General features: G+C 36.8%; 1 protein-coding gene across 2 annotated transcripts in view; it reads left to right on the top strand.

Annotated features, from left to right (window-relative positions):
• ASXL3 (ASXL transcriptional regulator 3) overlaps positions 1-18933 on the top strand; it is a 168769-nt gene that overhangs the window by 21849 nt on the left and 127987 nt on the right. The window contains exon 2 of one of the 2 annotated variants that reach the window (XM_070627554.1): positions 9569-9651. In XM_070627554.1, coding sequence (XP_070483655.1) covers positions 9569-9651 — 83 coding nt within the window. Of the gene's footprint in view, positions 1-9568; positions 9656-18933 lie in introns of both variants that reach the window. The other variant, XM_070627552.1, reaches the window with a different exon arrangement.

Below are 18933 nucleotides of genomic sequence, written 5' to 3' on the forward strand. Positions count from 1 at the left end.
GAATGTCTATAGACAAAGTATATTGATTGGCTAATCAGTATCACTCTGAAAGGAGATGCCAGGGGCAGCCACAACTGTTTGTTGCTTTGTTTTCCATTGTTCAGCTTTGTCATGAATAACTGGGAGGAATACATCAAAGTCATGCTTGTCAAATGTGTGAATATCACAAAATAAAAAGGGAAACTGAACAGTTGGACAAGAGAATAATGATTCCAAAAGAACTTTATATGCTTGACCAACAACATGCAACTCAAAAGATGAAACTTAGATAAGTATTTCTCAAATTTGTGGATGCCGCAAAGTTTAGCTGTTAACCCTGCATAATCAGATATTTGGGAATAATAAGATTTTGGAGGCTGCAAAAATATATTGAAACAAACACTAGTGCATTAAACAAAGACACATTTGTGTTTCACAAGTTTGGGAAATACACTACAGAATTATGCATGTGATTTCAGAAGCAAATGTTCAGAGAAAGACCTGGAAGTTTTAGTTGATTGACAATATGAGGACTGCTAAAAAGAGAAGGTGTCATATTACATTGTATTAAAGTAATTATAGGAGTTAGATAAAAGGGAAGTAATAGTTTCACTATATTACATTTTGATCAAACTATATTTAGAATATTTATCAATGATATTTAGCTAACATTTCAATTAGTATAATTCTTAAAGATGTGCTGTATTTTAAAAGAGACATTGGCAAACTCAAGAATATTCAAAGAAAGGTGGTTTGGAAGGTAGAGTCTGTAAGCTATTTTATGTGAGGATTGTTGGAAGAAACTGAGGATTCGTTAACCTGGAAATAAAGGGAGACTGGGCCTCAAGTTGTTTTTTCTATCAGGTGGCAATATATCACATGAATAACTTACTGGACCCCATTTAGTAAATTCATATAAAACAATTACCTTAATTTAAGCTTATGTGTTAGGAATGTGCTTGTAATTTCTTACTAAATAATTCTCACATTCAAAGGCAAAAACAGGTAGTAGAAGAAGTGATGGGAAGCAGAACTTTTACTTGATGCACAGAAAAAACTTTCTAATAATTAGTAGGTTCTGAATAAATTGACTACAAATTTCTATAATAGAAGGATTTCTTTCTTTCCTTTTGGTGAGGAAGATTGGCTCTGAGCCAACACCTGTTGCGAATCCTCCTCTTTTTGCTTGAGGAAAATTGTCCCTGAACTAACATCTATACCGATCTTACTTTATTTTGTATGTGGGATGCCACCACAGCAGTGGTGTAGGTCTGCACTCGGGATCTGAACCTGTGAATCCCAGGCTCCTGAAGTGGAGTGCACCGAACTTAACCACTACAGCACCAGGCTGGCCCTGGGATTTCTTTTTCATTAAAGAGGTGTTTCACTTTTTGAAACAGGTTTCAGATATATCATCATTTAAATAATTATTAATATTTTTCTTTAATGTTTTTTAGAAATTGTAGAAATTTTGGGTGTCTCTTGCTGTCTTCTTTCTGTGTAAAAAGAGAATGTCAGCTGTTTAACAGATTAGAAACTGACTGAGGTAGAGAAAAGTTGCCAAAATCCTACAGTAAATGAGAATTTACCTCTCAATTGTGTAGAATTTCACTGGCGCATTCAGGTAATGATCACTCTCTGAACTATTCGAGGCCTCAGAGAGCCATTTCTCTACTCTCAGCTGTGCTCAGGTGTGATGAAGCTGAGCAACTAAAATAGTTTTGCTGTAAGACAGAATTTCCTTCTGATGGATATTCTGTGATACTGTATATCATAGCTTCTTGAAAGTTTGTCTTTAATTATGTATTGTTGGAAGTAAGTTGTTACTGCTGCTATTCTCTATTTTTACTTGATTTGTAACACAAGTATCACAGAATAATTTGTCCCTGTAGTGTGCTATTCTTCCTAGGTAACAGGAGCAGTATCTAAAAGAGTGCTATAATATGTAATCCCTCTTGTTAAATACAGGGAGAAAGGCTGTTGGGTCATGAAACTCCACAAAGCTTGGTGCAGGTTTACCTGTGAACCTACGGTGGAATAAGTTTGGCAGTGTCCGGTGATGAGAGATGGCAACATGTCACTAACCTGAGTTATAGAAACTCTGGTGCAGTTTATGCAGGAAATCTCAAAGAGAGACTGCATCTAATGTCCATCATTTTTTTTATAGCTTTCTTCTTTGTATTGAAAAGATTCATGTTTCCAGGCTGTGCTCATGTTGGGGCTTCCCCCCGCCCCATCAGTGGTATTAGCTAATGTTTAATAACATACTGCTGCGGGCAGTCATTTGGCATGTTGGAATCGTAAGTGCTTTACATTCATTATCTCATTGAGCCCTCACAGAATTTTTATAAGTGAGGAAATGAAGAAACTGAGATTCAGGGAGCTTAACTATCCTGTCTAAGATCAGATAGCTACTGAGCAGGGGTTCCTGGGTCATCTGACTCCAAAGCTCATAACCCTCGTTATTATTCTATAAAAATTCCTAATAGAGCGCGGCTCAAAACATCTCCCAGAATCAACTTGGTCTTTATCGAAGCCTACTTAGTAAATGCTACAATCTGGGAATACGGACGTGAATGAGGACCAAGGCCCTCGATCTCAAGAAGCTTGCGGTGTAGCTGGAGGAATATAATTAAACAGATAATGCGAATTAGTGACAGTTTTGACTGGGGCCATCAAGGGAAAGTACAGTTTACACGTTTTTCTGAGAGTTCAGGGAAATATCTGATTGTTCTTAAGTGTGAAATTGCTGAAGTGGGGATTATGAGGTAGACATTGTGTATAATATGTTGACTGTAGGCACTCTGTTTCTGTAAAACTCCTGTGCGCGAGGAGAAGCAGTTTAACTTAGTGGAACGAGCCAACTTCAGTGTCTGATGCTCTAGGACCCATCACTTACCAGCTCCCAGCTTCGAGAGCACTTGATCTTTTTGGAGGCTGCTTTTTTCCTAGGTGAAGTAGGCCTGATTCTCAAGGCTGTTATAAGAGAATTTCTGTCTCTTTTAAGTCATAATTTCACAAAGACTACTACAGCATATAATTTCCCGTAAAACGCATGCAAGTAGAAGAGAAAAATTGTAAAGCCTTAGCTAGTAACCACATATGTTAGGAGCAGAGAACAACCTAATTGAGCTGCAGATATTGGGCAGCTGGTGAGGTGCTGTCACTTTTTATGCGATTTATTTCCTCCTCTGACAACTACGGGTGTTCCAAATTCGTGTTTCTTCAAGATGACATGAACCTTTGAGGTTTCTCAAGAATAGTGGAAATAGGGAATGTTAAATATATGAGTTCTGGAGTCTATTGTAATATATGTAAAGCCCCTGGAGACGTAGCACAAAGGAGTGGTCTAATGAGTAGTAGTGGCTCTGTTATATTTAAACACTGTCATCGTCAGTATCATCTTGTATACGAGTCCTGTCCTTCCACTTGGTTGTTTTTATGACCTGGGACCGATTACTTCAATTTTGTGCATCTCAGAGAAAGTTAATCCTGCCTCCTCTATGCATATCACTGAGTAGTTGTAAGGGTCAAATAAAATAATATATGTTGTGTGGAAGCAAATGAAATAATCTGTGTTGTGTAATTGTAATTGTAGAGAGCTATATAGTGGTTTATTGCTGTAATCCCCAAAATATCTGTCTAAGACATGAGACCTTAAACAGCTAAACATTTTAATGAACTGCCAGTATGGATTGAGGGAAGACACATTAATGTTAGAAAACGGGAGACAGCCTGGTGTTTGATACTCGTTTAGAATTCCACAAATCTAAACATATATCATTGATGTGATATTAAGTTGTGGAAATCTTTTTATTTTGCAATCAAATAAGCAAGCTCAGAAAATTTTATTTCGGGCCTGAAGGACCAAAATTTTAACCATTTGATGAACAGTGGTCTAACGTGTTTATCTGGGATACTTGAATTGACTTTTCTGTTTGAGAGACACCAAGGGAATCTTGAGTAAGCCCTAAAATCTTTGAAACATTTCATTTATTAGATTAAAATGTTTGAACCTAAAACAGAAAAATACGTTCTTAGCATGGCCTGTGCCCTCGATGATTTGGTAAACCATCTCTCTCCTCTTAACTATCTCACTATCCTTTTTTTCAGGGTTTTTCCTCTCCCTCCTACTGGGACATGTAGAAGTCTAGGGGAGGAGGTTTCTGGGATAAGTTTGTCTTGCCTCAAAGCTGCATGAATCCAGGTGTCTTTGAGATAGACTCTGATGTAGTCAGTCATATAAGTACAGATGAAATCCAGTGGTGTCTATGCCCATTCTACACATCTGTTCGTGTCCTCTTATGCATTGCTAGGAAGGAAACTCGTTGTCTATGTGCTCTGCATCCCTAGCCATGGAAACTCCCCTTTTTGGAGAGCAGTGCTGAATTTGAAACCTCCTGGGGAGTACCAGTGCAGAACAAAGAAGATCGTTGAGAACTCAGAGGACTTTCATGCTCAGAGAGTGAGAGTTGAGTCACAAATAGAGCTGTAGTACAGGGGAACAATTTGTTTTACAAAGAAAGAAAGGACATTTTATGTAAAGATTGAGCACTGTGACAGACTCTGATTTGTATAGAAGAGACAGTGATAGCTGGCCAGTGGTTTCTAATTACAGTCGCTGTTGGCAGTGCTAGCTTTAATAATTCCAACTACGGACATTCTTAGGGAAACTCACCCATTTTAGGGGCTCGGTTTTGAGGAAATAAATTATAGAGCAGCTCAGTTTTCAGCAAAAATTTTTTTTGAAAGGGGCTAGAAAAGATCAGTTTTAATCCAAAGTAAATAATGTGGGAAAGAGAAAACATAGAGCTATTGAAAAGGAGACACAATTCACATTATTTGTAGAAAATATGATTCTGTACTTCTATACTATGAGAACTATTAAGAATTCAACTAGCTGTTCATATAGATAATAATTATCACAATTCAATGGCTTTTATATGTATTAGCAATAAAATGTGAGAATATTATATGAAAAAGTATATTCATAGTTGTAACCAAAAATATAAAATAATAAAAAGCTTATTACAATTTATAAAATAAAACTTAAACACATGGAACAATATGTGTAAATTTCTTAAAAATTTAATTAGATGTCTCATTTAATTCCAATCTAAATTTCATCTGGAAATATAAAGAAATGAACAATTAAAAATTTAAGAAGGAGTAGTGAGAGCAGTGTCCTATCCAGATAGTGAAGTGTATTATAATATTACAGCAATTTAAAACAGTGTGATGCTGGCACAGCAATTGATTGAAAGATCAGGGGAACATAGCAGGACTCCTGGACCAGCCCCAAGGACAGTGGTTTGCAGTTGATTCCAGAGACCCTGAAAATTCCCAGAAGTGCCGTTAGCCGTTAGAGTATGGTGGCTCTGAGCTCTCTCATCTCCACCTCAACAAGAACAACTCTGCTTTTGTGCATTTTACGTATTGAGTTCCCACATTTATATGTTAGTTTCACATGCAAAAGAATTTTTGTTGCCCTTACATTAATATATGGTAGAGGATGCCTCACTAATGATGACTGGCTTATGAAACAAATTATGTTGGGGAAACTTTGTAATAGGAGGTGGGGGCTAAAGCTTCACCTTGGTGGAAAAAGATAAATTCCAGATGATTAAAAATTAAAAACAGGTGCCAGCCCATGGTGGTTTAAGTTTGATGCACTCTGCTTTGGCGGCCTGGGTTCCTGGGTTTGGATCCCAGGCATGGACCTACACAACTCATTAGCCATGCTGTGGTGGTGACCCACATACAAAATAGGGGAAGATCAGCACAGATGTTAGCTCAGGGACAGTCTTCCTCAGCAAAAAAATAAAAATAAAAAAAGTACTTGAAAGAAATATTTGTAGATATTTGTATATTCTCCGGACAAAAGTTTCTAAACATAAAGCAGTAGAAGTCACAAAGGAAAAATCTGATGGAGTTGTTCATGTGAAAACAAAACTTTGCACATCTCCCTAAAATATCCAGAAAATAAGCAACAAAAGGAATAAATATCTATTATTAATATGCAAGACAATATTATTCTTACTGTATAAAGAGCTTTTTATGCATTAAGAAAAACAGACATATCCCTAGTGTTATATCCTGTGTTATTAATTTGAAAAAATCTTTATCCTCATTAGTATTTACAGAAGTATAATTAAAATAACAATGAATTACCACTTATTTGACCTACTAAGTTGGCTAAACAGATAATGCTTGATACTGGCAAAGTTGTGATGAGAGGCAGGTTCCGTTCTGCTTCGCGAGAGTATAAATTGTTAAAATCTTTCTGGAAACAGTTGGCAGTGTATCAAGAAACATGACAGAGCTCACATACTTTGACTCAATAATAGTTGAAGAATGTTACATTTAATATAGTCTTTGGAAATTTATTTTTATTAATTGAATCTTTAAAACAACGTAAATGCCTATCCTCAGTGAAGGGTTATGATGCTCCTTTTGAAGAGGCAGTTACATGGAGAAAAGTAAGACAGCTAACAATATATATAAATACTTTATATAATTATAATTATCTTAAAAATAATATGTATGGATAGAAGACACTAGAAGGAAAACAAAAGTGGTTGATATTCTTGGTTGTAGGCTTGTGGGTGCATTTTGTTTTCTATAATGTGGATCTGAGTTTGCATTTTTCCAGGTTTTGCTATCAGAAAGCAAAATTATTTCAAATAATTATCATCCATGGAAAAGTTTAAAACTGGATTTCCTATTTTGTCACAATTGCATGATTATGGCCCAAGCCAGTTTGAACCTGTTTTGATTATCTGCAATATTTATTGGCCCTATTTCTAGAAAAATCAGATTACGATAAATACTCTTAAAAATTGTGACTAATACTGCTCCCTTTCTTGCTGCATTGCGTCACTGGCCCCAGTTTCTAAAGAGGTAGGTATAAGCTGGAAAACAGTTGGAGGAATGTGTTACCTTCAAAATAAGTATTATGTAACCCTGAAACATGTTCCAGGACTAGTTGAATTTGAAAATATCAAGAAGGGTAATACAGAAGGTATAATTTTGCAGGACATGTGAAACTATAGCACTTCAGAGCTGAGAGACTGTTGGGGCAGTGGGTGGTTCCTCCGTCTAACATTTGGGCCTAGGAGCCTAGGATGCCATTTCACTCCGACTGTGGCTTCTTTCCTCCGTAATGTTTGGGTATGCCTGCCTGCGAGTCTGATTCGTGTCTCTGCCATGTGTCACATGATTTTGATGGTATCAATGTTTTGTTCTGTGAAGGTAATTTCTCCCTATCTTTTGTTCTATTAATGTTCACACAGCTAGTTCAGCGAAGCTTGTTCACACCCAGGAGCCTCTCCTTCTCTGTCTCCTTTCTCTGTCTTGCAGGAACTGAGGGTGGCTTCTGGTGTTTTGTGTGCCTTCATCATTTCTTCCTGCCTCTCAGCCACTTCATGATGTAATTCTTGGCACTTTTACTTCCTTTGTAGAGTAGGATGTGATGTCATAGAGAAGGGGACAGGGCTATCCAAATTCTCTCAATTGCTGGGAGGAGCTGCCCAGGTGTGCTGAGGGGCCTGTACTCAGGAAGAGAAACAGGGAATCCTCCACAGTGAGTAACCCCACTTTCAAGTGCACCCAAATTTCCCTTAAAACATTGCCCAGTACACTGGAGTTTCCTCTTCAGCCCTTTCTGGATATAATCAGTTTGCCTTTTGGACATTCCCAGTTCAGCTCAATTTTCCTCCTCTCTCTCCCTTCTCCCCTCTCTCCCTTTCTGCCACCCTGTGTCTCTCCCCGCCAGTTTTCCTCTTCCTTGCTTGCTTACTTGTGTATGTCTGTGTCTATTGACCTTCTGCCCATATCTTTTATGAGACCATTAGTGCCCCCAGCATTCCTGTCATTTGGGATGTTGCCCACCCTATATATAGTCCATGTGACCACAGCATCTCCTTTCAGTACTTCATAAGTATGCACTGTTCTACTTATAGTTCTTCTTATTTTAAAAATTGTCAGCTTTTTTGTTTTCATGTCTATTTCTTTCCCTCCTTTCTTTGTGATCTAATCCTTTCCCCTTTTCAGCTCTGTTATGTAGTTTCCTTCTTGCCTTTTTTTAACCAATGTTTTTACACTTTAGTCCTCTTCCCTATACAGCTGTGCCTGTTTCTTTTTTCCCCCTTTCCCAGTTTTCAGTGAAGCTCTCCAGTCTCCTCCTCTGTAAGGACGATTTTCCTTCTTTCCTATTGACATGCTTGTGGCCATACCCTCTTTCTAGTGTAGCTCGGATTTCTATATTCTTTAAAGAATTTACCAACTACAGTAGAGGACTGACCTGGACTTGGAAAAATGGAGAAAATTTTCTGGGAACTGGAAAGGGGAGAACAGGCAAGTGGCCCTAATGGTAAGGAGGGGCAGGCTGTATACAACTCATTGGAGGACCTTGATGAACAGAACCTTTGCTGGTGGCCTCGTTGAAATCTGGCCATTGATAATAGTAGAGATGACAGAGCTATTTTGTGCAGATATAGGAGCCTTTTCAATTTTTAGGTTTTAGAATGACCCTGTTAGTTCTTATTAATTATGATCCTTCCAGTAAATAATCACAAATTAGAACTCTAGAATCTTTAAGTTTCATGGGGCCATGACTTGTGCAAGAGCTTCTGTACAGCATCTTTAAGTAGGTGTCATCTACCCTTGGAGGCAGTCATTGTGAAGATGTGTGTAGACATGTTTCTTGTACCCAGAGGTGGTCCCTGTAGTCCAGGTTGGTGAGCATTCCTGTTTACTGCTTTCACTCCGTGTAGTTAAGTCCCTGGATAAATAAAGGAACTTGATTTCCAGGGCTGATGGTCTAATGCCTGTGGAAGTAATGATGTCCCATGTATTCCCCACTCTTGGCTTAAAAGAACTCCCTTCCACTCAAAAATAAGTAGGACAGAAGGGGAGAGAAAGAAAATGGGACTCAGTTTGTAAAACTGAGATGGGCTGAATGGGAAGAGGAAGGGGTTTACTTGAAATTAATTGGAAAAGGCAAAAGAAAGGAAACTGAGCTGAACTGGAAAACACACTGTAAGGAGTTACTTGGGTTTCTGGATGCTTCTTTCCATTTTGGCCATGAAGGATTATTTTTTCTCCTTTTTTTAATACAAAAGAGGTTGATCAAAATATGAACCCACTGAGGTTACTTCTGATCAGCACTTAGTTCTTTGCTGTGGGTAGTATTCAGGCTCCATGTTTCCAAGGTCCTGGAAATTTAGGAGACATTTTAACAGCCTGAAAACATGTCTTTAACATTAAAATACTAGCAATTTTTAATAAAGGAAATTATATATATTTATTAACTTTTTTTTTAGGTTTCACATTTCTTTTTTTGGTGTGTATGCCTTTGTGACATTTTCTGAAGAATGGCCTTTATATGTTGTAGAAGTTGCCATAAATGTCCAGAAAAAAAATTACATTCTCATTTTGGACACCTGAGCTGTGTGATGAGACCTTATTTTGATATAACAGCCCCTTCCCCTTTAAAATTTTAAGGAAACATTGCATGATTCATACAATTTTCATTTTGTATGCTTCCATGCAATAATCTATGAATCTTATGTTTATTTTTATTTTTCAGGCACTAGAAAAACACCCCAACTCACCAATGACAGCGAAGCAGATATTGGAAGTCATTCAGAAAGAAGGATTAAAAGAAACAAGGTCAGTATTCATATTTATAACATTTCCTATTTTTATTGATTATTAATTGCCACTAATTGCAAAGCAATAGGTGTATCTAGATTTTGATGTTGTAGTTGATTGTGAATTAGGTAACTACTTGGAAATTCTTTTGTGACTGCCAAATATTTGGATGACCCAAAATTTCCTTGGAACTGCCTGTTGGCTTAATAAATTACCTTGAATCGATTGGTATAGAACGTACTTTGTTAACAAAGAGCAGCACTGTGTGAATTAGCCACTCGGAGTTACTCCTCCTACTCTTTCTTGTAAGAGGAGATTGTGTTTCTGAGAGTGAGTAGCAAAAGAGAATCACTTTTACAGGCTTAATAAATAGATCCCAGGATATAAAGATGAGCTCACTCTGATAAAATTTAAAGTGCCAATGAATGTGGTTGAAAATTTAGTCCTCTTATATTTAGAACTCCTCTACTTGGAGCATCATTAATCAGCTATTGAGCCTTTTTTAAAAATAACAGTTTTATTGAGATGTGATTCATACACCATAAAATTCACGCTTTGAAAGTATACAATTCAGTGGTTTTCAGTATAGAGTTGTGCAATCATCACCACTAATTTTAGGACACTTTCATTACCCTAGAATGAAATCCCATGTCCATTAGCAGCCACTCCCCATGTCCTACTCTCCCCAGCCCCTGAAACCACTAATTTACTTTTCGTGTCTGTGGATTTGCCTATTCTGAATATTTCAGATAAATGGAATTATACAGTATGTGTCCTTTTGTGACTGGCTTCTTTCACTTAGCATAATGTTTTCAAGGTCCATCCATGTTGCAGCATAAATCAGTACTTCATTCCTTTTTGTTGCCTAATAATATTTCATTGTATGGGTATACCACATTTTGTTTATCTATGATTATCCCTTATTTTTATTTCTTTATTAGTTTTATGGTTTTGGCTTTTGTCAGTAGTTTAGGGCCATATTGATGATATTACTCAAGTAGAGAAAAAGAAGTTTGCTACAGGATAAAATAACCATAGAGTTGTCATATGTGTATGTATCATCTGTGTTACATAGAGTGAATTTTTTTTGTGTGAAGTTGTCTACCTGCAAGCCATTGAGCACACAGCGGTTGAAAGTTGGTGACAATTCAACCTGCTGAGTTACCTTTCAAATGTTTTGATTGATACTGAAATAGAACTGCTGAGAGAAATGAATATCCTCCTGAGGCCAACTTTTGCTAAAAATCCGTATTACCTATAACTCCTGTAACTGTAAAGTGTGGGTGATATCGGCCTCTGGCTGTTTAAAATGCATCTTTTGCAAGTTCGATCCATGAACATCACAATTTTGTGGGGTATAGGACTCCTAGGCTCAGATTTCCATCTCTATTTTGGAGGCTTTTTCTGCCTGAGATAACGTAACTACACTGTGTTTGCAATAATTGTTTCCCCACAAAGTGGAGGCAACAGTAGGGAGAAAAGTTGCTGACAGAGCCTATCAGCTCTGTTAGAGGTCTGTTCTTCTAAGCCAAATGTCAGTGTGAGGAGGTAGGGAACAAAATGGGGACACCTAGAAATTAATTTTCTCCTTGTTGCCCATCAAAAACCCTGAAAATATTTATGCCATTTAGAAAGCGCTGAAAATGTTTGTTCTACAGCCAAAAGAGAAGGGGTAAAAATCTAAGGATATCAAGTCCTGTCGAATGTGGGCTTTGTGCCAGAGGAATCTGCCAACGCAGACATAAAAAGCATCTCCTATAAGCAGACATTTGAAATTTGTTCCTTATGATATTCTTCTCCACAGGAGTGACTACGCTGCTGTCAGTTGTTATGTACCTTGAGATATAAAATTCCTGTACCATGGCTCTGAACAGCATTTTAATTATACTTATTATTGTAAAAGCATTACTTCGTATATTTCAAAATGCTAGTCGTCCCAGAATGGTATATTAAAGGGTTTTAAGCAGACATAGTTAACAAAACAAAAAATAAAACAGCTTTGAAGAGTAAAGAACATTGAAATGGAAAACATAACCTCATGTTCCTCTAAATACAACCCTCCCTCCACACCCTCGCCATTAGTGTCCTTCTGTAAAGCAAAAGAAACGTTCATTGTTACGAATGCTGATGAACCAGTACGGTAATATTGAAAGTACCTGCAAGAAATGCACAAGTTGAATGGGAAAGGGAGTAGGAAGAGAAAGAGACCATAGTTCTATTTAAATTCTATTCTTAAAATCAGTTCTGCAATGAAAGGCCTCAGACTGTGCATTTTCTGTTCTCCTTTCTCTCTACGTTTCTTTCAATCTCCTTCCTCCTATGAGCCGTCACCTCTTTTGGCTGGTCTATCTATAACCATTTTCCCCTTGTTTTCTAATTCTATTTTGCTTATTAGAATCAGCTCTAAAATAAAAGTAGGTAGATTTTGAGTGAGTTTTGGGCTTTCCTACAAGTTTTGTATGTTGTTTTAGGGAGTAGGTTCTGACATTTATTTTGCCTACTTAATGTACTATTTTGCTACCTTCCAAGGTCTTAAATGTTTTCCAAATATTTGAAGTAGCTGAGTAGATGAAGTGTAACTATATCTATTTTTCGTAAGTAAAGATACATTTAGAAATTCCCTCATCAAAAGGTCAAACATAGCTGTTTAATTTCTAGGTATTTATTAATGATGTGTTTTTCTAAAGTGCAGGTTTGTGATGTGCCCTGATTAAATGCAGGGGAGCGGTTGTGAAAGTTACTAATGTGGCCGTAACCCTTTGGTGGCCTCCTCTGTGGATGAGAGGTCATGTCAACGGTCCTCCCATGAGCAGCCCACCACGGTACCTAGCATTTCTAGGAAAGAGAAGGTTGAGTTTTTATCCATCATCATTCTGAATCTGGATTTAAAGGAACACCATTTGTTTGAAGTATCGTGAGGGTCCAGTACTGTGTGCCAGGTAGACCTCCTGGAGCGTTTACCTCCCTGTGCTGTAATTTTGCTCTTGGACGTTTCCCCACCAGTCTGTGAGTTCTTCATGGGCAGGAGACCTAACACTCCTGGCACTCAACAGATACTCAATAATTATTTGTTGAGTAAATAATCTTCTTTCTCAAGATGTCAATTTGCTGGCAGTTAGTGATGACTTTGGCTTGCATTTACAGTTAGAAGCTTTTCAATGTTACATGTTGTATTTTTCATCCTATTCAGTAGTTTGTTTGAATCAAAAGGAATCTAACAGTTTTGTGGCCATACCATTAAATATATGCATTGCTGATAGTCTCCAGTAAATGATCTGTGAACAAGTAAGGTTATTGTGCGGTTGCTTGTTTTCAAACACTGTAAGTGCTGCTGGGTTAAACTTGACTGACAATAAGGAAATACACCAGTAATTTTGACAAAGCCAATGTGAGTATTTGAATGTGTTCAGTATATGTGATAGTTAATTTATTTGATTGAGATGAAACTCTTGACACTTTATGCTATCTTTTCCTCTTTTCAAGTGACGCTTTAAATTACATACTTTTTATATAGACATGATAAAAAGAGGACCACTTTTCTGTCTCATGTTCTGTGTATCTTCTTCATGTTATTGATGGCATGTGTAGTGTATGATTAAATCCTATTTCAAAAACCCAGACTGAAATAAGTACTTTCCATGTATTTTAAAAATTGCATATGAATATAGTAAGTTGTCAGAACATACGTTTTTTGTTGAAAAAAATTAATAGTATGATCATAGCATGATTTCCTAGAATTGTGTTTTTTAATGAAAATGTATTTGGTAAGTTTCAATTCCCTTCTATATAATAGCATAGATGATTTTCTCAATGTACTTTTATTCTGGTCCATCTACACACTAATTTTACTGATTCTGAATGTTTTCAGGCTTCTTTTCCTTTGTGTTTGTTTATGCGTTGTCAGCAATTGATAGGACATCGTAGTTTGGAATGCTTTTTGGATAATCAAAATCTTAGATGCAGTCAAACAGCCATGTTGCTTGTATGGAGGGGATAGGAATGTGCATATTCCAGTCTACTGCTTTTGTGGATGGATATTGAATGTGCCTGTTTGGACGCCTTGATTAAACATTCCCTCTTCCTCAGGGAGTTAATGATGCTACTGTAGAATATGGTCTTGTCTGCAGTAATTAAAAATAAGTTCATAGATAAAGAGGAGTAACTACAGTTACCATGTTGGTTTGGATGACTTTTCAAGTTGTCCTAATTCTGCTTTTCTGTTTTTGGTTTGCTTATTCAGAAGTTATGATTCCTTTACAAAGAGGACTGAGGGATTTTTGGTGCCTGAGGATATGTTTTTCTCTGCTCATGTAACTTTTAAAGTGATGCTTCTAAAGAAATGGGTGCTCTGTTACAGTGACACATCCAAGGATGGCAAGGTCAAGGAGTGAGCCTTGCCAAACTTACCTAGCAAGAGCAGAACAGCTTTTCATCAGTGAGGGATAATTTCTTATGTGCTGGCCATTATTATTACAAGATACCTGTCATTAATGCAGCATGAACCATGATATACTTTTCATATTATTTGATAATAGGTAAATAATTTTCTAATGAAGACAAGGCTGTCATAATTTAAAGACAAGAAACCCCCACATAAAGCAATAAAAAAACCCTCTCTCGGATTGGAGGCAGGGCAATATTTATGAGGTACATTTTTTTACGATATTATGGATGCTTTACTTAAAAAAAACAATCTGTGTTAGATTTCATCAACCATTTACAGAACAGCGGCTTATAATTACATATCACAGTAGGGACAGGTGAAAAGGTTTATAAACACCCTCTGTTGTGTTTAGTGTTACTCAGAATGTGGACATATTTTTGATTTTGCAACGTGGAACATTGACTTGACAATGTGAGATTTTGTAATTATTCTGGTATCAATGAGGACTTTTTATTCCCGCTCATAATTCTTAGAATAAATTTGTTTTTAGCTACCTGTCTTAAGGTTGTGCATGTTTTTTGTTTTGCAGTCTCTGTTATGATATGCTGAAATTAGGATCTTCACTTTGTACTGTGGTTTGTTAAAGATGTATTTTTCTAGGGGGATAAAATGTCAGAAAATTCTATTACCATGCATAGTGACAAACAATGCAATTTCTTGGCATTTCTCTTGGTGAGATTTACGTTTCTAATTAGTGCTATAGGAGATGATTCTTTCTAGCTGCTGAAATGTTTTGTCTAGAGATAAGAAAGAAACACAAATAATTTCTACTGCAAAATCAATTCTTATCTCCAGACTCCATGTTGGCATTTTTCCTTTCATACTGAAATGGTGGTCTAGTTTTTTTTGTTGGGGCACTTTAGAATTACAGTGTTAACTCACAGTGTCATCCCTGCCATTTGCTAACATCTAATTCTCTCCTTGTATAAATGGTGTGCACAGTCAGCTACTTAGAGAGGGATAAATGAGACTATGGTGTTATTAAACAGAAATATAGGGCAATCTGTATATATTTATGTGCGTCAATGGGTGTGTGTACATGAGTGAGGGTAAGCAAGCCTTTAGAATAATTTATCTCTTAATTGACATAAAATTTTACTTGTTGTTATTACTCAGATTAGGAATCTCAATCAGAGTCATTGCTAACTCTCTTCTCCCATCCCATGGCCAACTGGTTCTTGGGTAGTGTTAGATCTACTTCCTAAGTATATCTTTCTTTCTTAGTATCCCCACTCTTTGCCATTCATTCTTTGCACTTGTAGTTTCTTAACTAGGTTAATGCAATATCTTCTCATCTGGTCTCTTTAAACCTGGTATCCTTCTTTATAAATCCATTTTTTTCCTCAAACAAACACTACAATTTATAGTAGCATTTCTTGTTTTGTTTGTTTGATTTTGTTTTTATGAGGAAGATTGGCCCTGAGCTAACATCTTTTGCCAGTCTTTCTCTTTTTGCTTGAGGAAGATTCTTGCTGAGCTAACATCCATGCTTGTCTTCCTCCACTTGATGTGGGATGCCACCACAGCGTGGCTTGATGAATGGTGCTAGGTGCGTGCCTAGGATCTGAACCTGCAAACCCCGGGCCACCAAGGCAGAGCACGTGAACTTCACCACTATGCCACTGGGCTGACCCCATATAGTAGCATTTCTTAACTGATGATCCAAAATATTCTAGAGACTATATTATGTCTAGTAAACTATGAATCAAAACATGTTGTCAGGTGTATATTTGTTGATAATTAGATGAAATCGAGTATGGTACTTTTTTCCTAGTCACATAGTATCTGAATAAATGCATGATGTTCTGATAAGGTACTCTTTATGATATGAATGATGAAAGTGTGCATTATACTTTACGTTTACATGAGATTTTGAATTTCTTATCTGGTCATTTTAATATAAGTTTGGTTCTTCCAAAAATACATCACTTAAAATGTTGTTTGTGGGCATTGTGTGTTTTTTTATGCATAATTATTTAGTTTTAAATGGTATAAAACTGGTTAAATAAGAATCCATAATTTACATGTGGATATCACTAATTGTTTAAAAATAACTGTAATCTGTCATAAATTAAACTTTCTTCTTAAAGTTACTTTTTTATAGTGAGAAAGTGATTGAAATAATTCCTCAGGAGGATGATAAGATTATATATTACTGTGGAAGCATTTCCTGAATTAAAAAATAATTGTGTGAATCGTTAACGCTACAAGGTCAGGTTCCAACTCCTTAGGACAACCCTAATCAAGCGGGACTTGGGTGGTGGTTCAGCCTTTCCAGGCAAGCATCTGATCTTACAGCCACTGCTGACCACTTGCATTCTGCTGTGAACTTTCCCCATTATCTTTTCAAGATTTGGAAATTAGAAGTAGAGCCCCACGAGGCATTCATGAACTGTGTTGTGTGTGTGTGTGTGTGTGCACGTCTGCACACACTTGCATGCACTTCTGGCAATCATCACATTGTCCCATAAGAGGCCATAAGATTGGATTGCTGAATGGGGAGGAAGCACTTTTCAGATAGAATGCTGCACACTGCGTAATAGATTTGGAACAGAACTCATCCTGGTTCCCAGATTGAACTCACATTCATAGTGACTGGCTTAGTCTGCTCGGGCTGCCATAACAAAACACCATAGACTGGATGGCTTAAACAGTAGAAATTTATTTTCTCACAGTCTTGGAGGCTAGAAGTCCCAGATCAGGGTCTGGCAGGGTCAGTTTCTGGTGAGGCCTCTCTTCCTGGCTTGGAGACTGCCACCTTCTTGCTATGTGGCCTTTCCTGGGGGTGTGTGTGCAGACAGAGTGAGCTCACTGATGTCTCTTCTTATAAGGACACTACTATTGTCAGATCAAGGCCCCATCTTTATCATGTCATTCAACCTTAGTCACTTTCTTAGAGATCCCATCTCCAAATACAGCCACACTGGGGGCTAGGGCTTCAACGCATGAATTTGGGGGTCCACAAAAATTCACTTCATAACTGGTGATTCAGAATATGGAACTTTACATTTCCAGAATTCATAGCATGCCATAAGAATGTTTGTAGAATTTTGAATATCTGATTCAATTGGAAGATATTCATAACAATATACTTAACACTGTACTGTGTTTCTGTTTTTACATACTCCTAAAATGTGTTTTCTTATGTTATTCCTTACATATAAGCCAATAGAATGCTTGGCTTAAGTTTCATGTTCAAATATAATGTGTATATTCACATAACGTAAATTGATTTGGATTTTATTTGAAGCCTTTGGTAAAAATAGCTGTGGTGACTGCATATAACCCTCAGGCATCAATATTCACTAAGGTGTGCAATTAGAGCTATGAAATGGCCATTCCTTAATACATCTTTTTATTCTGTCAAGCTTGCTTTCTCCATTCTTCCAAATAATTGAACAAAAAAGGTAATTTAGGTGATTTCAGCTTTATCAAGGTTTAGGTATAATTTACTCCAGAAATACTGAGCACTCTATAAATATTTCAGTGCAGAAATAGAAGCCGAAATGGATATAAAATTACATTGTATGTGAGTCTTTCTAAGTATCCTATGCAGGTGAAAATCTTTGGGGAGGAATAGGCATTTAACTGCAGTGATTTTATTTAATATTTTTCTAAGTGGTGTTTTTCTCTTTATCTCTTCATTTCATTGCTTGTACTCTTAATTGCCACATGCCTAAATGATTTCAGTTTTGCTTTGTTGTTTTGAACTTGACATCATAATTCAAATGCAAAACAGTTGATATGCTGACAAGGAGACTTCTTTTTATAGTTGATTTGTTTTCAGAGGAATAAAAATTATGACATTTTGTTAAGCCAAGTTTTCTAAAAGCTACAGTGCATAATTCCTAAGAATAAGTCTTCGTTCTCTCAGGACAATTAAGGACTATTTATCCCACACCTCCTGAGATGCCTATGCAGAATCAAATTGGTAATGTGGACTGGGATTCTGTCTGAAATTCAGTTGATTTCTATTAACTATTTTTTTTCCTTTAAGTTAAGCCTGTTCTAGGTTCTGTGCATGGTTCGTGTTTGGGCTCCCCTCTCTCATCAGTCTGTTGGCAGTCATCTTCTAGCCAGGTTCACAGTACTCAGGTGTGTAGGTGCAAAGCCTTGCCAGGTGCAAAGCAGTCAAATTAGAGGACATCAGGGAAATGAAAATAAAGTTGTGGAAAAGTAGATATCATAACATGGAGTTAATCAATTAAATACCTATTAAATGCCTACTCTGCTCACTGTGTAAGGTCCTGGGGGTTTTATGGAAACTTTAAGGCTGTATTCATTCCATTAACATTTATTAAGCACGTGCTATGTTCTTGAGACTGCAGAAGTTGCTGGATTAATAGGTGAATAAAATGTAGTCCCTGCTTTTGAGGATTTAACAGTATGGTCCCAGACCATTTAGTTAGGTCTTCCAACCTCTCTTCTGTGAAGCATGTATTTAGCCTAATGCACAATCATTTTATATTTTTATTTGAAAAACATTTTAAATTAGGAATTTCTAAAGTCTCTCTTGAATTCTTAATAAAATGTATGATATTCAAACATGTCAAGAAGGGTTGTCTTTACATCCCAAATATAAGCTCATTGAAGTAATGAACTCCCATTTTTGTATTCATTAATTTGTTTAACAGAATGCCAAGATACTATGCTTTATGTAGTATGTCAAGAAAATCGATGAGTAGGAGACTGATGATGAAAAGACTGCCTAATGTTTTTTGGTCATTTACTTTTATTAGGCCCAGTACTAAGGACTTTACATGAATTACCTTAAAAAAAAATACCTTTGAGGAGGATTAATATTATTATATTTCCCACTTTACTGATAGAGAAACTGAGGCAGATGACATTAAGTA

This window comes from Equus przewalskii, chromosome 7, assembly GCF_037783145.1.
Source record: "Equus przewalskii isolate Varuska chromosome 7, EquPr2, whole genome shotgun sequence".
Taxonomy (NCBI): domain Eukaryota; kingdom Metazoa; phylum Chordata; class Mammalia; order Perissodactyla; family Equidae; genus Equus; species Equus przewalskii.